Source organism: Phragmites australis, chromosome 15, assembly GCF_958298935.1.
Source record: "Phragmites australis chromosome 15, lpPhrAust1.1, whole genome shotgun sequence".
In the NCBI taxonomy this organism is placed as follows: domain Eukaryota; kingdom Viridiplantae; phylum Streptophyta; class Magnoliopsida; order Poales; family Poaceae; genus Phragmites; species Phragmites australis.
This window is the reverse complement of record NC_084935.1, coordinates 28,833,124-28,853,317: the sequence shown is the minus strand read 5'-3', so window position 1 is coordinate 28,853,317 and position 20,194 is coordinate 28,833,124. Positions and strand designations below refer to the sequence as shown.

At 46.1% G+C, this 20,194-nt stretch overlaps 1 protein-coding gene across 1 annotated transcript; it reads right to left on the bottom strand.

Moving 5' to 3' along the window:
* Positions 1 to 15,743: 15,743 nt before the first annotated feature.
* LOC133892724 (amino acid permease 6-like) lies at positions 15,744 to 19,958 on the bottom strand. Its single transcript, XM_062333662.1, has 6 exons — positions 19,755 to 19,958; positions 19,417 to 19,650; positions 19,131 to 19,224; positions 18,276 to 18,490; positions 17,896 to 18,038; positions 15,744 to 16,822 (listed from the first exon to the last, which is right to left on the bottom strand). The coding sequence occupies exons 1-6, from the start codon at positions 19,861 to 19,863 to the stop codon at positions 16,172 to 16,174; spliced, it is 1,446 nt and encodes a 481-aa protein (XP_062189646.1). The 5' UTR covers positions 19,864 to 19,958; the 3' UTR covers positions 15,744 to 16,171.
* Between the last annotated feature and the right edge of the window lie 236 nt (positions 19,959 to 20,194).

The window sequence follows — 20,194 nt, the reverse complement described above, 5'->3', positions numbered from 1 at the left end:
AGTGAGGTTAAATCGACGTCACGTCGGTCTCGTTGGATAAGTTAGTTTGTGGGGAAGCGTGCGGGGAGGGCGCACCGGATCCGGGGCAGTCGAGCTGCTGCGCTTTTGCGGTGGGGTCCACCCTGTGGCCGCTTGCGGTCCGCTGATGTGTTACCGCACCCGCCTGTGGTTTCACTTGGCGGCGACGGCGGGACGCGGTTTTACAGAGAGCCCGCGAAGCGGTGAAAACGGCGGGCGAAATGGGAGGTTGCTGCGATCGCCGTGGGCCCCGCTGCCAGTGGGTGCTGGATGGAAGTTAAGTTTTGTAACGGTCGAAGGTTAAAATTTTTACAATGTGTAGCGTAGCTCTAGCAGTTGGACAAAAATCTTTATCTGCGTTGCCTGTAGAACAGCAGAATGTTTTGTCCAAATATACGGACACAAATAAGGGTATAGGTAGAAGAGAATGTCTTTTATAAATAAATAAGGTGCGGTAAAAATCTCTTTTAAAGAGGAGAATTAAATTTGAAGAAAAAGGAGAATCAATAATGTGTTGATAGTAAAAAGATTCATTCTCTAGTCTGGTGGTCATACATCTGTATTTATAGTGCTGTTCAGGGTGTATATGTGTAAGTATGCCCTTATAAAAATAGCGATATAAACTATCACTATACCACAGAGATTTAGGGTCAGTCGAATCACATAACATGGGTGTAGGTAGGATGTCATTACCGCTAATCAGAATATATTATCTACTATAGTAATACAGTAGTATAAGTGGACCTAAGAGTGTGGTACTCAGTCGATCGCTTATTGCGGCGTCATATTATCTCGGGTGTCAGATTGGCCTCAACTTGCATCGAGAGGTCAGGGTGGCCGCCACATGTACCGGTATTAACTGTCGGTCAATTCATTTCAGGCCAATTACCTTTGGTGTTCTTCTTTTGTTGATATTCTCTTCGGAGACCAACTTCTTCCCTTGTCTCGAGAGGTGGTGGCCTCCGGAAGTCTTAGCTTCTGCAGGGAGTCCGGAGCTCGAGAGCTCCGAAGAAGTTCTTGACAGCATCCCCTTAGTATTATCTGTGGGCTGAATATAACTTCTAGTCATTGAAGAGCCTCTCAGTGATGACCGTAAGCGATGGTGACGAAGCCATATGGAGATGGCATAGCCCAGAGGAAACTGTATGGTTTGGAGCCCAATTACGAGAGTCGAAGATATCAACTTGGTGGATCTGAAGCTCAGCGAGGATGATACAGTTCAAAGCCTAGCGGGGTCGCCTGAGGTTGAGCCGATATCAGAGCCAAGGGCCATGGGGGTTTACTGGGATCTACGTGCATTGGAGCCTATGCTGAGGTTGGAGGCGTAATAGACGTTGGAGCCGAAGATTGTCGGGGTTCGAAAGGAGGCAAAGCTCTCCGGAGCCCATGTTGAGGCCGAGGGCGTAGAGGTGTTGGGGTTCATGGCCGTCGGGGTTCGAACAAAGGCAACACACCCTAGGTCCATGTTGAGGCCGGAGGCGTAGAGGCGTCGGAGCTAAAGGTCATTGCGGTTCGAATGGAGGCAATGTGTTGAGGAGCCCGTGCTGAGGCCAAAGGTATAGAGGTGTTGGAGTCGAAGGTCATCGAGGTTCGACCGGAGGCAATGTGCTCCGGAGCCTATACTGAGGTTGGAGGCATAGAGGCGTCAGAGCCGAAGGCCATCGAGGTTCGAACGAAGATAATGCACTTCGGAGCCCATGCTGAGGCCGGAGGCGTAGAGGCATTAGAGCCAAAGGCCGTCAAGGATTGAACTGAGGCAATGCGCTCCGGAGCCCATGCTGAGTCCGAAGGCGTAAAGGCATTAGAGCCGAAGGCCGTCGAGGTTCAAACGGAGGCAATGTGCTCCGGAGCCCATGCTGAGGTCGGAAGCGTAGAGGTGTTAGAGCCGAAGGCTGTCGAGGTTTGAACAGAGGCAATGTGCTCGGGGGCTCATGCTGAGGCTAGAGGCATAGAGGCGTTGGATTCGAAGGTCGTCGAGGTTCGAACGAAGGCAATACGCTCCTGAGCCCATTCTAAGGAAGGAGACGTAGAGGCGTTGGAGCCGAAGTCCATTTGAAGCCCTGTAGTGATCAGAGCAAGCTCTTCAGCTTCTTTGATGGCGAGCCTTTTTTGCTATTTGATCCTATGTAGAGGCAAGATGTCCTCCTAGTTTTTTGGCACACATACTTAATGACGCGTGGTAACGTCAGTGCGTCTGATGGGGTAATGCCCCGGTTCTCCTAGGGTCATGTGCTGATTGCCCTTGCATATGCTGAAAGGGATTCAAATAATAAATATGACAAGATGTGTATGCAAAAAATAGGGCACTGCCATAGGGAGTTGTCGCGTGTGTGCGGATTTGACTAGGATGTGGCAACGGCCCCTCAGAATAATAATTGGGAAGGCACCCGTGGCGGTTCCATTTCCTTCCCTAGGCGTACATAAACGATTGGCCCAGCTATAAAAGTTGTGGTCTACCTAGTTGATCATTCATTGTTGTGTAAGGGAGCAATTCTTCTTTTGGCTTGATCATGGCATCCTCCTCCTCATCATCATCGAAGATGTCAATGATTTTGATTGGCTTGACTGGGTGGGGTCACCTCAGGTGTCGGCACCAGTTTCGCTGGCCGTGGTGCCTCTGGAGGCGAGCGGTCCTGCAGGCATGTTTGCAAGGTTGGAGCCGGTAATCATCGTGCTTCCATCATTGCAGAGAGAGTCGCCCCCACCACTTTGTCTCGATCTCCAGTCTGATTGGTCGCTTCAGTCGAGATTATCGATATCTCTGCCGATGAAGATGAGGTCACCTGGGATCTTTTGGAGAAGGAGATCGAAGAGGAAGAAAAGGCAGAAGCGAAGAAGGAGGTAGCCCGGGTGGAGAAGACGAAGGCCAAGGAGGAGGGAGAGAAAGTTGTGGAGGAGTCCTCTTCGTCCTTGTCCTTTGGCAGCGCGGGGGCTGGCTACTGCTTCAACTTCCGTAGCGGTAAGCCTCAGATGAAGAGCATACGCTGCTGTTAGGGCTTATAGTTTTCTTCCCCATCCTTTGTTAAAGCTTTTGGTCCCGAGTAGTCCAGATACTAGGAACTCAAGAACGCATGTAAGCATTTTTTTATGTGAAATTTATTAATAAAATTAAGTCATTGGGCCCGGTTAGTGTTTTTTCTTTTCTTTGATTGAAGTGTATGGTGATCCTCTGGGCATGCAGCCAAACATGTTTTCTTTTATGTGTGCACCTAAGCTCCAGTGCCTCACCTTCCCCGACCCCATCGCATGCAGCAGTTGTTAGCGGTCGAAGAGTGCGATTGTAGGTATTTTTTAGTGTTTTAGGGGTGACTGGAGTGACGAAGTCTTACACAGGTTTATGCTACAACGCAACCGAGGTAGGTGTCATCAACGTGCGGAAGATTTGGATCCCGGCGCCTTTGGTGGGGGATATTGATCTCGTCGTTCCTACCAGTTTTTAGGAAATATGTATCCCCGATTCTTATATTCCTTGGGGGATCCTTCTGCCAGGGTACCCCTATACTCCTTACACCGACATTGAGGAAGAGCTTCTCTTGGAGAAGTGGGTGACGAAGCTCTCATCACTTGAGCTTGAATCTTCATCTTCACTCACCCATCTTTCCATGCTTGCAAATGCTTTGACTCTTCCCCTTGTCTCACTTTTGCTCTTTGTCTTCTTCTCCACCTTAATGTGATCAATTGTTTTGACCATATCTTTTATGGAGATTCGATGATCAATCTTGGTATTGATCTTCTTGATGTTCTTCTTTACTTGAGAGATGAGCATGGCGACTTCGAGATCACTTTAAGCACTTTGGTGGTATCACCAAAATCACAAATATGACTTAATAGGGCTATTTTCGCTACAACGACCTATCGGAGGGTTTTCAGGGTTTTGAAGTTATCTCTGCTACCGAGGCTATGCCATCGGTGGGGGAGGTTTTTAAGATATCCCCACCACCGAGGCTAAGCCATCAATGGGGAGGTTTTTTTAATATGTCTCCACCACCGAGGCTAGGCCATCGATGGAGAAGTTTTTAAGAAGTGTCCGCTACCGAGGCTAAGCTATCGGTGGAAAGGTTTTTAAGATGTCCCTGCCATCGAGGGTATGCCATCGGTGAGGAGGTTCTTAAGATGTCTCCGCCATCGAGGCTAACTCATCGGTGGGGAGGTTTTTAAGATGTCACCGCCTTTGAAACTAAGTCATCGGTGGGGAGGTTTTTAAGATATCTCTGCCACCAATGCTAGGTCATTGGTGGAGAGGTTTTTAAGATGTCTCCGCTACCGAGGTTAAGCCATCGGTGAGGAGGTTTTTAAGATATCTTCACCACCAAGGCCAAGCCATCGGTAGGGAGGTTTTTAATCTCTATGCATTATTTCAGCGAAGGTATAACCTATGTTTTTTTTACTGTAGATATAACTTAGGTTTTACTGTTTATTGTTGAACAAAGATATAACTTAAGTCTTTCAGTATCCTGTTACTACCTAGCAGCTATCTGTTTCAATTGGATAAGCTAGTTACTTTTAGAGTACGTTATCTTTGTTGTATAAATACTAACTAGCTAGGTAAGCTATTGCTAGGTGGCCATAAGCGAGCGTACTTTCGCCAAAATGAGGACTCCATAGTAAGGTCGAAGGCCAGGAAGAACTTCGTAGTCTGAAAGCGGTGGAAGGGTCGGCTTCTCCGACCTGGGCTGCCCGCTGAAGGGTTTGGGTTGCGTGGGCATCCAGAGCACTCGGAGCTCTGCACCTCTTCATCACGGCCAATCCCATTAGTGTCGAACCCAATGTGGGAGGCACGTCAGGGGGCTAACCTCTCCGGAGGCTCAGGCGGGGCCCCCTACGTTAGAGGCTTGCCAGACTTTATTTATGACTAGGGTCTTTTCGCCACTCAGTCCTCATCACTGGGGTATTGCACAATTGGCAGCGGAGCCAGGGGCGGCATAGCGGGCCAAGGAGACTCGGTAAGGCCTGGTCGCCCACATGGTGGCCCGCTGTAGGCTTACGCCCCCTGGGTCGCTTGTCGCCGTTTTTTTTCCCTTTCCTTGCGTCCCATCTGCTTCTTGAGTTAATCTTCCCGGGAAGCTATAAGGGTTCGACAACCGTCTGTAATGTGGCTATGTCCGGGTCCATGCAGGATACACTAGTATCCTTCTGGTGGTTTCGGAGCTTATGGTCGTTGCCAAGGATGTCGGCGGGATCTACGCCACATATGGCCAGTGGTCACCCCAGAACTTGCTTCCATGCAGGGAGGCCGTCGGGGCTGTCGGGCGACCAGGCTCTCAAAAAACACTGGCTCGACGAAGGTGCCCTAGGCGTTGTCACATGAGGCATCTAGGGACCGGGCCCTCGCATAAGTGCCTTTGGGCTCGAGCGCCTAGAACCATTGAAAGACAGCTTGTCTGGCTGCGGTCTCGGCCGTAACCCCCTGGGGTGCGACGGGGTTCTCATTGCGCCACCATTGGAACGCCTCCGTGCCGACTAGGGCATCCGTGCCAACCCAAGTTGTTAGGTCGGCGGTGGTCGGATGGTCACCATTCCGCCCAGCTGCGGAGCTGGTGGGTGCATGCAATGTGCCCGGTCGCGACTGCTATGCATACATTTGCATTGGTGCGGCGAGGGAAACGGCTGCTTGGGCTAGCGCATTGGTGGTCTTTGGTGGTTTTTTACCTCCCCTTGTACTTCTATGTTCAGGTCCTCACGGACGGCGCGCTGTTGGCGGAAGAGAAGATGTCTTCCACGAATAAAGTGCGACAAAAGTCTCTTCTAAAGAGGAGACTCAAGCTTAGAGAAGAAGAGGAGAGGAAAGAAAATCACTAATGTGTTGATAGTAAAAAAGATTCGTCCACTGGTCTGATGGTCATGGGCATGTATTTATAATACCATTCAGGGTGTAAATGTAGAAGCACGCCCTTACAGAGATAACGATACAAACTGTCACTTTACCACAATAACCTAGGACCAACCGAATCGCAAAGCATGGGTCTAGGTAGAATGCAATTACTCCTAATCATGATATATTATCTACTATGGCAATACAGTGGTGCAAGTGACCCTAAGTGCGTGGTAGCTGGTTGTCTATTGCGACGCCGTACTGTCTCGGATGTCAGAGTGACCTCCACTTGCATTGGGAGGTCAGGGTGGCCACCACTTGTACCGGCATTAACTGTCGATCACTTCATGTCAGGCCAATTACCTTTGGTATTCTTCTTTTACTGATATTCTCTCTGGAGATCAGCTTCTTCCCCTGTCTTGAGAGGCGGTGGCTTGAGGGGTTCATAGCTTCCGGAAGCCTTAGCTTCTACAGGGAGTCTGGAGCCCGAGAGTTTCAGAGAAGCTCTTGACAGCGTCCCCTTAGTATTATCAGTTGGTTGTGATGGTTCCCCCAACAAAAGGTTAACTATAACAGTGTTTTACTGGAGTAGGCACTATTTTTACCCTACTCTAACTACGTAACGGCCTGTTTGCTATAGATGATGAAAAACAGTTTGTAGATTGTGAAAGCTAAATTATAAAAAACTAAATTGTATAATTAAAAAATTGATAAAAAATAAATTACTAGATTGTTACAATCTAGAAGCTAAATTATGAAATAAACACGCTAAGTCCCATAGAGGCAGCCTTAAACGAGAAGAGGATGCTGAGCTGATCATTTCCGGCGGATGTGGAGCGCGGGTGGATTTGGATTTAAAAGGCCAACAATGTACGGAGATGCAAAGGAAACGGGAAAAGAAAACGCCCTTGGTCAATGAAGGGTGGGTTCGTAAGCTAAAGGACCCGCAACACATTGGATATGATTTGAAGCAGGAGCACCGAGCGAGGGTGGAGGTCCGTTGGACTCCAGCTGGGAACAGACAGGCGTGCCTCGCTCCCTCGTTGATGCACCATCCATTTCAAATTCAAAACCTTGTTTAAGCCCTTCTACAGTAGTACCAAATAAACAAAAATACAGTTGCCGCGAATTGAGAGAAGAGTTGGAAAAGGGTAGGTCTTAGGTGGATGGATCAGGCTGGCCCCTGCACCAGCTTTGCGACTTGCAGAATTGGCACGATAGAAACGTGTAAATGGACAGAGCACCTTTCGTGGAGCAGAGCGAGAGCAGGCTTGGCGTGCAATTTTGCGCTGCACAAATCTCCAATTCCATCTCAACTAACGTCGCAGGCAAAAAGAACAAATGTTCATTAATATTGCCTCTGCATTTTGCTTGCAGGCGAAGACGAAAAGACGAGCCTTTCAAGCTCATCGTGCCGTCGTTTGAGATGATTATTTACAGCGCCCGCGTGCCCGTGCGTCCCAAGCTGCCACTTCCGGTGCGGTGGTCGTCGGTGTGGTGGTGTGTTCTCGAGCACGTGGCGCGGTGGGTGGAGGAGTTCCACGCGCGCGCGGTCGGCTTCACTGTCGTGGCATGCCGGCGGCCAGCGGCTCTTCTTAGAAGCGTCCACGTTCATTGGAGTCGGCCACCGAAGCTCGTGTCGGCATGTATGGATTTACTTGTAACCTAAGTAAATTCTACAAGATCCTATCATATAAAAGATTTTCTTCTTTTGATGATACGTATCTATTTTCTCTTTTCTTTTTAGTCTAACTATTAAATCACGGGACGGATGACACTGATAAGATCTTACGACGATCTTTCTAAACAAAGTTCTATAAAATTTGTTTTCACTTCTAACTCCTCACCTTACCAGATCAGTCTCTTCTCCCGATTTGGTCCTTAGGAGCTAGGCAGCTTGGTCATAGCTCTATGGGTGGCGTGTGCGTGAGGGTGATGGTGGCACAGTTCTGGTTTTTTTGGGTTGTGTGCGTGTGGTTCGGCTATGCTGATCTCCCTTTTGCGCGAAGGGTAAGGTGTTAGGGCTTTAAGTGAAAACCATGCTCGCTTTTCTACTAATGCGAGCAATGCCGACACCCTCTAGTGTTGCTCCCTTACTTGGAGGTGTCATTGTTGTGCCCTCTCTCCGCACCGTGGGGATGATGTCTACAACAATGTATCCTCCCTGCAAACATCGGTTTAGAGGTTCTTCGTGTTTGATAGCTATCACCTTGGGTATTATGTTGGTTGGCTTGACGGACACTTGGCTCACACCAGATCTAATTTAGCTAAGTTGTTTGCCCATTATACATATAGTTGCAATCCGATTTTCTTAATTAACCAAGCATCTTACGATTTGATCTCATTTGACCCAACTTTTTTCTACGTGAAACGGGAGTTAAAAAAAGAAAGAAACTGATCACATGGGGGAATGCACGCGTACAAATTTCCGAAACAAAGGGAAATTTTCCAAAACATAGGAACCATTTGGAACGCAAATATCTGATCCGACATTAGTTCCGCAAGAACCCCTTAGAAAACGATGTAACAAGACCTGATGCTATACAATCATGCAGTGCTGTCAAACTCGCTGTCACTGCTCGATTGTCCATCCCAATCGTATCCATGTGGGACGTGCATCATCCACGCAGCAGTGCCAGTCAGATAGCTGGCGCAGTGCAGAACCAAACAAAGCAGGTGCAGACAGACACGATGCAAGTTGGACTCGGACTTGCTAGCTCGGGATCATTTGAGTAGAATTGAATATTTACTGCGTGCCCCTTCTTTCGAAATCTAAAGTCTGTAAGGTCCAAAAAGCAACTTTGAGTGTCCTTAAAGTGGTGTAGCTGGTGTGGTGTTACCTGCTTTGGTTGGGCCCTGCAGCTATACTAGCTGCCTAAGAGCATCTCCAAAGCCTTTCTATCCCACCCTTCATCTCATCCTATATTCATTTTCTCAAAAAAAAACAACCTTCAACAGACCCTTCATCTAGCTAGCTACTTTACAGAGCACGCCATTCACATTATCCGACATGCCGAATGTAGCTTGCATCTCCCCTCACGCCATCCTTCTGTAGAGAGACGAGAGAGGTTAACAGCCAGCTTTTGCTTCAAAAAGTTATTTCTTCAATCCTCTTTCATAAATTCAAAAAGTAATTTTATAGAGCTCCTAAAATCACAACAATTTTTGTACTGATAGAATAAATAACAAAGAATCCATTTTAACTAGTTCCCACTAAAAATATCTTACAAATTTTAAATCAAAGTTCTCCAAATTTGACTATTTTGTACTTTGCTTGAATTTCTAGGGCACAAATTTAATTCCCAAAAATTAGGTAAAATTCATTAATATTCTTATAAACTAACGTACTAATTTCTAAAATTATTGATAACCCTAAGTTGCATAGTGTTTTTTGAAGTTCCTTAACATCTCATCAATTTCACATTAAGTTTTAAATTGTTCATAGTTTGTTGGGAAATTCTTTCTCTTTTCAATAGTTGCTCAAAGTTGATGACTTCTGAACTTGTTCCGTGAAATGATAAGTTCAATGTTATACTCGCTCATAGTATACACGCTTGACATAATGACAGCCTTTGAAATGCTGGGGTGGAGATTATGCATCCCTTGTACTTCTTATTTTTCATGGAGGATGTTTTGAGTTAATTGAGTTAACCTCTTTTAGTTAATTTGGAACTTCAATCAAGAACTAACCTCTGAAATATTGTTAGTTATAGAATACTATTAAAAAATAGGAGAGAGAATATAAAAGATAAAATATAGATATGCTGTTGGAGTGATAGAGTAATATGGAAGAGAAATTTTTATAGATGGCAATCCATATAAGAATATAGATGATGTATTATAGATGTTCTATTGGAGTTGCTCTAAGCTGAGCTTAGCTTGGTTTTGCTCTCTGTCCTGTTCTCAGTTGGCACTAATGATAGCATTTCAACAAAGAGTGCTAATTGGTAAGCACTCAAATTTTCATTAGCTTTCAATTTGAAGATGTACATGGCCGTACCAAAAGTATAATTCCTCCCTAAGAGTTGGGAGCAATGGGGGACGTGTGCAAGCGCGCGGGAGGCGCCGGTGGAAAGTTGAGAGGTGTCAATTATAGGGATAATACATAGCAGACTCACATGAGCTTAGCTGGGTTTTCATGGTTAGATCATCTTCAACTATATTTTTTTCATTTCGTTTTTTTTCTGATTCTTTTTTTTTCTTATTTTCTTTATTTTCTCTTATGTCCAATAACTTTTATTTGAAGGGATTTGTGAAAGAAAAAGAGAGAAAATCCTGTTCTGAAACTTGAGAATCCCTTCGTGATAAAAACTGTGAAAAAAAAATCATTGAAAAAAAAATTCCCTTAGTGAAAATTTCTAGATCCTGATGTCTTAGGAGTTGCTATCCATTAGTCACTTGCACGAAACCCGTACCAGTACCTTAGCACGGCCGTGGGTCCACCAAAGGATGGCGCTAATGACTTGTGGCCTGCCCCACAGCTACTTTTTGCTGCTTGCCTGTCGTCGATCACCGCCCCAAATAGGAGCAGCAGTGTTTCTTTAATGCAACATTTTTTAATTCTGGTTAGTTGCAGATAGTGGTTGGTTCCTGTGTTTAATCTCCTTGTGTTGTTGCTGGCATGCAGTGCTGCTGGTACCCATATCTTGCTGTCTGTACAGTAGAATCTCTGAAAAGTGCATTCTTGGTGGCCTCCCAAACGTTGAGAGGCGCAGAGTTTATTATACTGTTATATACAAAGGATCGCCATTGTCCTAGAAATTTCTGTGATTTAGTTCAAAGTCTCAGCTGAACACTAGTGATTAGGATCCGAAATGGTTTAGGTTGCACAGTGTATAAGCAGATGAATTTCCGAGGACCATGTTTTACATATACTACTACAATACAGGCATACGCAGTCAGCACCCGGAAGTCTCCAATTAGAGTAAATAAGCATTATGCCAGCATCGGATTCCACCTGCGCGCTTTGACAGCTTTTTGGTTTTATCTAATCACCTGCAATTTTTTTATAGGAGTAGCCAACTTGCGCTCTATGCTTGCTTGCATCGGTAGTGATAAGTTAGGATTACCGTATTTAGAAACTGAATGGTTACTAATTAAATTTAAATTTATTTTTTTTAAAAAAAAAATTAACAAAATTCGATCAGTCTCTACTTAAATTTCATCAAATTACTGTGTGATTACCGACTTCTGACGATTTTTGGGGGTAAATCGAATTTGTGAACCCTGGATTGAGCAGTACTCTATCACTATGGCCGATTACAAACAGAAGTGATCAGGCGATTAAGATTTTTAATCCCCTCGTGAGTCAGAAGAGGCTACGCAGTCATCCATAAGTGCCCGGATGCAAGTAGGCTTTGTTTGACCAGGCCATGCCGCGACAGCTGAGCTGTTATAAACTTACAATGCCTTGTGCTTACAGTATAATTTTGTTACCGGTCTGACACAAGCCGTGTACCGTTCAGGCGTCTTTCTACACGGCCAAGTTTTTTTAATTCTAGTTAGTGGAGACCAAGTTTATTATAGCCAATCGTAAACGGAAGAAGTTTATTAGAAACGGTAATCACCAAGCGTTGGAAGCTAGGCGAAATGGCCTCTTCCCTGGCTCAACCTGGGCCGTGCCGTTGGAAGCCGACGAATGTGATCCACCGACCCGGTCTCTGTAGTCCAATGGCACTGGCCCACAACCGCACTGGCCCACAACCACACTGGCCGGAGAAGGACATTGCGGCAGCGCGGCTGTGCAGGTTGACGACGCGAGTAGCCCGCAAATCTCATCGTCTGGCGGATGGCTGATTGGTTGTCCAAAATCTGGTCCATTAGTTCGTATAATATGAGGAAGAATGGTGTTTAATTATCCACGTACCGTTTTAGCATGCCTCGACTGATTTAATATACATCTACAATCTAACCTAGCGGATGCAGATCCGCTTGTGCAGGCGATTTCATTTGTCAGTATTACAAAATTATCTTCATACGAACAATCAATTACAATCTTAACTCTAAATAAATCACTATTTGAAGTACTCTACAATGCCACCCCTCGCCACCTGGGTATCAAGGACGGCCATAGCTGCCAGGTGACTGATATCTCTTCTTGGTTGCAAGACCGTGCTCTTATTGATGGTCTCCTGCCCTGGCATCTGCTTCGCCCCTAGCAACGCATGAAGCTTCAAGCAGATAAGAATCGATCTGAGAGGCATTTTGAGGTTGGGGCCAAAATCAGCACAGTGGCTTGCAAATTGGAGCTGCCACCATCCATCAGTTCTATTCATTCATTCTTTCATCTCCCAGTTGAAACCAGTAGTGGGCGTCAAGGTTCAGGTATCGCCTCAGTTACCTTCAACTAACCATTCATTTCATATTCCAGAGAAGATATTGCAACGAGCGGGGCTTCGATAATCACATAAGTGCTGGTCAAATGGTCGTCCACTCCGGAAGCTCTCGCTACATGGGAGGATGCTGAGGCCTTGCGCCAGGAGTTTCCGCAAGCACCTACTTAGGGTCAAAAAGGTATTTAAGGGAGAGGGAGTGTCACAGTGCGTACGACAACAACACAAGAGCACGACGACACTGCAAGCGGGTCGAGACAGATGACATGCTAGAGAAGACCCAGCCCGTGAGTGACGGGTGAAGAATGGGCTCAATGCCTTTGTGGGCCTGAGGCCATGTAATAGATAGAGTTAAATAGGAAAGAGAAGGTGAGGAAGAGTCATGTCTGAAAATGATCACAATACTCTGAACTCTAATGCCACTGTTCTTCCTGCGACTCCTTCCCGCTCTTACTTCTTCTACAAGAAGCCTACCAAGTGATCCCGATCAATCCACTAGACCGTCCCTAACATGCACCATCCTTGTTAAACTGATCAAGAGAGGCAATAATTCGGTTTGCACTGAACTCACAAACGGGAGATGGATCACAATCGCAATTCATATCACTGAGTTCATCGACCTTTGGTCCCAGCTTCAGCACATCCACCTCTCCCTAGACACCCCTAACACCATCACATGGAGGTAGACAACGAATGGCAATTGCACACCAAGGTCCGCTTATTTGGCACAATTCATGGGCTCCATACCGCTCCATACCACCCTTCAACCCGAATCTCATTTGGAAGGCAAGAGCGGAAAACAAATGCAATTTTTTTTTGTTTGGACCTTGATCCAAAATAGGGCCCTCACCTCTAACAATCTTGTCATCAAAGGGTGACCGCACCAACCTCAATGCCCTTTATGCCAAACAGCCCCTGAGATTGTCTCACACATATGCCTCGAATGCCCCATTCACCATACAGGTTTGGGAGCAAGCATTCTCTACCTTCCAAATTCAGCATCCCACACACATCAAATCAACTAACTCCCTCACGTTGAAAGACTAGTGGCAATGCATGTCAAAAGCAACACCAAAAGCTCTTCGACGGGATCTAAATAGTCTGCTCATTTACATCATGTGGAATATTTGGAAAGGACGGAACCAACAAATCTTCCAAAACAATTCGAGACAGCCATGCTAGGTCGCAAACCTTACGATAGAGGACGTCAACATTAGGTGTCTTGCTTTAGGTCTATAAGAGGGGCAACCTTTGTGTGTGTTGCTTTAGGTCTATAACATTAGGTTTGTTGCACTACTAAATATCATGGTGAAATTTTCTAATCCATTAAAAATCAAAATGAATACGCTCATACCTAAAGTTTCCATAATAGAGCATGCTAATTAATCAAAATATAAAAAAAATTATAATTGGAGCTTACTACAAACCTAAATATCATGGCTAATTTTTCTAATTCTTTAAAAATAAAAAATAAATATACTCATACATAAATTTTCTATATTAGAGCTTGCTAATTAATTAAAATATAAAAAATATAGTTAGAGCTTGCTATATACCTTAATTTATGGCTAATTTTTCTAATTCATTACAAATCAAAAATAAATATGCTCATACCTATAGCTAATATAAATCAATAATAAAGACACTTTATACCATAAGCTACTAATTGAAGCTTCCATATCGTAAATGAGGTATAATTGCATCTATATTATCTTAAAACATTATGGTCATAGGTTCATCTCCATCATTTCAAAATCTGGAGAAATTTAGCAAATAAAATTAAACTAGAAATAGATTGGAGATGAAGTTCATACCTTGGAACACCTAGGGCATGCGGATTCATCAAAATTTTGAAGCCTCCAAGAACTTAGTGACCAAAAATGACCACCACCGAGCAAGTACAGAGCTCCTCTCTATTGTGCTCGAGCTTGGGAAAAAAGAGAGTGACTTTTTTATTGCTGAGACATTACTGCTAGCTCATATAACTAGCTGGCAGTGATGCCCTACTATCACCGTCGGTCGGTGCTTCAACTGACAGTGATGAGGGAGCTGGGTATCACTGCCAACTTAAGCCATCGGCTGACAGTGATGACCCTGCTATCATTGCCGGTAGGTGGCTTAAGCCGACACTGATGTGGGAGCTAGACATCACTACCACCTCAAGCCATTGGCCAACAGTGATGACTTATCACTGCCGGTTCATAAGCTATGTTGACAGATTCTTCTCGTGCGGCTTATGAACTGATAGTGATGGGCCGACATATAAGCCCATTTATGTAGTAGTGGTGTGGAGGCAGCCATATGTGGAGGTGATCCCAGATCTGTGTGGGTGAGACAGAGAATCGAAAAAGAAATGGAAGAGGATATAAGAGAGGGCTGGTGTAGGGAAGGAGGTGGCACCTTGTGGCATGGTCGGGAGGAGGCTGGATAGGAGATATGCCGAGAAGGGGTGATGGGCAGGGGCAGCTGGGCAGGTTGGGCTATGGGGGGGGGGGCATGAGCAAGGGGCGGCGCTTGGGCGGGTCCGAGCTAAGCGGCGAGGAGCAGCCAGTGAGCACAATTGGATCGATATGGGGTGGTGTTTTTGGAAGAATGGAGAGGGGCGATGGTATTGGGAGAAGGGAGGGGAGTGGAGTGGAGATGAAGGCCGCTATCAGTGGGCCTTATCTGGTATGTCCAAATTTCAAAGACTGCCTAAATTTCATAGGGTCTGCCAACATTTTTTATGATGATTTATATTAGCATCGTCATAAATTATTTTATCTTTTGTGACGAATATGTATAGTCATCATAGATAATTTGATATTCGTGACAAAATTATATAATCGTAATAGATTGTGCTACACTTAATGATGAACAAATATGGATTGTCATAGGAGAAATTGCCCGAGCTGCCCTACCTAAAATTCATGATGAAATCTCTACAATCGTAACTGAATATCCACTATATATGATATTTCCCCTTTTTGTCACGAGGTTTTTCGTTGTGAAAAGCAAGATTTGTTGTAGTGATGGACTCCAACATGGTTGATCAAGATATTAAAGATCGACTATCTACACTGCACCCTGGCTACCAGCTGAAGGTTGGCGGCCCTAGAGATCCTGCTGACACCCCGATGGTTCAACGTCGTGGATTCCCTTGCAACAATCCTTGCAGCTTCCGCGATCATCATGGCCACTTCCACAGTCCTCAAGGTCTCAATCCTCTCTTTTTTTCCAACCATGCTTCCATCACCACAAGCACCACTAATGCGTCCTTCGATGATGCGACCACAGACACATACGATGCCACCAACTGCCGAGGGCCAATCTAAATGAAGAGGACCGAATGAGAAGCTTTGCAGGAGACAATTTGATTTGTTTCGCCTTGTACTTGGAGAAGAGTTTTCTTTTGTTCTCTCATGGGTTTCGGCGCCCCTTTGTAGTTTGCCCGTCAGAACTCTACTCCTGGTTTTTAATATAAATAGACAGCTCTCGCCTGTTTCGTTTTTTAAAAAACTTGTTTGATTGCTAGACAATCGTAGCTTTCGACTCTGTTCTATAATTTTTTTACAGACGCACGCGATTTGAGATCAAAAGTGTAAGATACTAGAACATTAGAAGAACTTTCATTGGCAATTGGCATGCATGCATAACAACAGATATGTATGACGAGACTCTATCGGTGACCTCTTTCTCACAACCTGATGAAACTCAACTGCAGTACAGTAGTGGTCTAGGACTGTGCCCTTCCTCTTCTTCTTAAGCGTTGGGTGCTGACTATTTTCAGTCAACTGAGTTCTACTCCACTTAGTAACACTTACATTCATTTGAAATTTCAAGTCCAAACCATTACTAATTAGGCTAGTTTAACTAACATTAACAACACTGAAATTAACCTGTGTCACAGTCCACACGACCCATCATATCCTCCCATGACTACGTATAACTACTATGCATGCATGCATGCACATGCAAGTTTCAGAGTATATTGCTGCAGCTAATGTTTCATCGATCGATCTTGCAATCCTTATGAGACCTTGAACGGCTTGTAGCCCTTGAGGTCCTTGATGAGCCCCTGGACGGATCCGGCGGCGGCGAGCAGGGAGACCACGAGGCACGCGCAGCTGAGCACGTTCATCCACGTCCACGTCGGCGAGAACCGGCGCGTCTTGGCCTGCGCCATGTACATCTGGACGGGGAAGTAGACGGTGAGCGGCCAGAACGAGACGGCGCCGATGAGCCCGAGGAAGTCGTTGAAGAACGGGAAGATCATGGCCACCAGCGCCGTGAGCACCACGTACGTCGTGCGCCACAGCAGCCGGAACGGGCTGAGGGGGAAGTCGCCGACGATGGGAACACGCACGACGCGCTCGGCGTGCAGGAAGGCGCTGTCGGGCCACCGGTCCCGCGCCCACCCCTCGACGAACTGGTAGATGGGCTGGCAGAAGACCTGGTAGGCCCCGATGAGGTGCACGGCGATGCAGACGTTGCCGACGTCGATGAGCCAGAAGGGGTCGTAGAAGCCGAAGCCCGTGAGGAAGTTCCCCGGGGCGTCGTTGCCGAACGCCGCGTACCCCAGCACGCCGCAGAGCATGTAGAACGTCGTCGTCGTGGAGACGCCGATGAAGGACGCCTTCTTCATCACCACGTTCTCCGGCGGGCTCGAACGCAGCGTGTCCTGCATTCACCATGCATCCATCAAGTCAACCCATTGGAACTAGCTTACTGGTACAGCTACGACTGTAAATTCTGCGTGGACCGACGATGTCGCAGGAGTCAGAGAACTCTGCCACTGGAGGCGTCGAGATTCGTGCCATGTGTAAATGAGGTGATCAATCTGGTATTGCAAATAGATATGGCTAGTTGGCTACTGCATTTGAGCCAGACAACCGATGCAATTTAACAGTATTATCTGGATACCTATGTCCATTTTTTTTTGGGCCAAATTAGACATTCTGAATTCGAGTTAAATTCTGACACTCGTGGCAGATTCTAAATTGTATTTTGCGTATCTAAATTTTCTTTGCCGGACACTGAATCCGAGTCAGATTGTAATACCTGTGTCCATATCCGTATCCAGGTTTCACTGCAATGCAATGCTCCTACCATGAAACGCCAACTAGCATTGGACATGTCAAATCTCCTTGCAACATTCATGGCAAAGATTTGGCTTGAATACTCTTGTCTGTTTATCTACATATTCTGCACTGGGTTCAATGCAGGCAGAGCAGAGACTCCTTGTTGACTGCTACACCATTTTTCTCTAGAAAAAGAAATATTTCTATTTTTCATATGATGTAGGACTGGACTGCTATTTGTTGTCCTGTGGGGTTCAGTTCTCCCAAACTCTTTTGCTTCCTGAAGACCAAAATATCACGAGCATGGGCACATGTATGCCACAATGCTAGTCTCAGATGAACTGTTCTTTTTAAAAGACCCAGATAATTTATACCACTACACTAGTAAAACATTGATATGCGTAGATATTAAACTAACATTCACATGAACAGGTATTAAAATTTCAGTGAAATTTTGTGAATTTCGAAAGAGAATAAAATATCTAATTTCAGAATTTTCTTTTACTAACATGAAAGATCCACAGAGCCGATGACGAAAAATGACTAAAATTTCGATCATTTTAAAAAAATGATTTGATATCATTTGAACATACAGCATGTTACTACTAAGTATCACTCATGTTTCTTGCCACGATTAGTGAGGTCATGCTACTAAGATATACCGTGAGTCTACCTGAATTTCTATGAGGACATTGGAGTAGGAGTACGCAAAGGCGATGTCTCCAAGGGACTGGAACGTCCGCCATATCTTCTCACTCGCGGACACATCCACCCCCACAGTCACCCCTGTCAGCGACGTCTTGGCATGCACCCCACCTACAGGTCCATCAGAGATCAATCAACCAGCACACATACGTTGCATCAAGAGCCAACATGTATGATATATACAAACAAAAAAGACCATCATCAACATGTTCAGTGTCCTCATGCATGAAGGGCATGTCCTACCAAGAATTATATCATCGACACAGTCCTTTTGTTCTGATCCTTGTGAATCAGCTTCTTCATGTGATACTCAAGATGTCTGTCAGTGAGTGAGTGAGTGATATTAACCTGCGATTTTTGCGATAGAGAGGCCGAGTCCGATGGAGGAGTAGGCGAGGGACATGACGGCGGCGACGATGGAGAGCCACCAGATCTTGTGGAAGTTGGGCAGCTGAGAGAGCAGGATCTGGATGCTGGCGAAGATGATCATGCTGGTGGTGTTGGACGCCTCGCAGGGGGCGCCGTGCCCGTTGCGGTGGAAGCAGTTGGACTTATTGATCGCCCTGAAGCAGAGGATTGGTTGGTTGAGATGAATACTGAGACAGAATTAACAGTAGAAATTTACAGTTCATTTTATTTGCTACGTACTAGATGTTTTTATGTCAGAATCATTAAGATTCTTCATCTAGCCATGCCACTACAGACCACTCCTTTTCGTAGCTTCTTTTCCAGGGGAAAAAGAAAGCAGCATCTAAATATTTTTTAACTGAAAGAAAGCAGCATCTAAATATTTCTTTCCAAGTATTTTAAACTGTTAAATTATGTTTATCTTGCCCGCTTTTCCTCTGCTCGCTGGATCCTAAAAAGACCCCTCTTTGACTGCCATGCAATCGTGACAACATCTGTCGTCAGAAACAATTCTAGTAGGAAATAATTTTGCTTTGGAAAAACTGAACTCTTTTCTCTCCTCCTCTCCTACCCAACACGACACATACACCTACATACGTATATCTTTTCTACCCCTCAAGAAAGACCAAATAATCGAAACAGAATTTCGGACGCACAGCACAAATGCTACCTAGGAACAGACAACTCTTTCTGTGGTTTCCTAGAAGCAGACACGAATGCATCGAAGCAGCACGAAACATGGGTGTGTGCAGTGGTTGCTCGAGGCATGGAAAGCGTATGGCATGCGGTGCGTACCCCATGCTGATGGCCGTCGTGATGGTGTAGCCAATCGTCACGCCAACCAGGTTGACGTACTGCGCCAGGGAGCACAGCCGGTACTTGGACACCCCTGCAGTTGAGTCGTTAAACCACATCGAGACTCACAAGAGAGATCAAAACATTACTAGGATTAGTAGATAAATTAATTTTTACAGTGATTGGTTGATTGCAACAACAGGCCAAGTGACAGTCAAATCCGTTCATGTTTTAAGCAGTAGAAGTAAGCGGCAGAAAATGATGAACAGTGAGTACAGGTACCAACCGAGGTAAGCCCTGACTGCTTGGCCGTAGGTGTAGTTGCGTTTGCCGTGGACGGGGTCCGGCGAGCGGTAGCAGTCGGCGAGGAGGCTGGAGCAGAACCAGGTGATGACGGAGAAGGCGACGAGGACGACGGGACCGAACACCCAACCCAGCTGCGCGATCGCCCACGCCAGCGACAGCACCCCGGACCCGATCACCGCCGTGATGATGTGCGCGCTCGCCGTCACCAGCGTCCCTGTTGCGCATGTCCAACAAGCACGTCCATGTTCAAGCACGCATGCACATAACGACCATGCACGTACAGCAAGAGCAAAAGCAAAGGTACGCTCCTAGTCCTACCCGTGCGCCTCTCGCGGCCGTCGTCGTCGAGGTCCGGCCGGTTCCCGAAGCCGGCCTCCGCGATGTCGAAGGCCGCCGCCTTTCCCTGCTGCTGCCTCTCCATCACCATTGTTCTGTGCGCTCTCGAATCAGAGGAGTCACAGGCTGGCAGCACACAGAGAGATTGAGAAGGTGATGGTGGTGGTGGCGAAGGCAGCAGCAGGAGGAGGCCCTTTTGTAAGCGGCCGAGGGACGGATTTGCTTTTACGACGAGTGGTTGGGATTTGATGCGGGGAAAGCGTTCACTGTGGCGCCTTCTGCGTGTCGCCTTGTTGCCTTTCTTTTTCAGTTTTTCTCCTCTTGTCTCTATTACCCTCCTCCTACTCCTATTACCTCCAATGGCAGCATCAGTCCATCAGAGAGAGAGAGAGAGAGAGAGAGATTAATAAAGGTTGCAAGGG

Coding starts and splice junctions, on each gene's coding strand:
- LOC133892724 (XM_062333662.1), bottom strand. CDS start 19,863: ATGGTGATGGAGAGGCAGCAGCAGGGAAAGGCGGCGGCCTTCGACATC. Junction 19,225..19,416: donor AGCAGTCAGGGCTTACCTCG/GTTGGTACCTGT, acceptor ACTCAACTGCAG/GGGTGTCCAAGTACCGGCTG. Junction 18,039..18,275: donor CTCTATCGCAAAAATCGCAG/GTTAATATCACT, acceptor ATGGACCTGTAG/GTGGGGTGCATGCCAAGACG.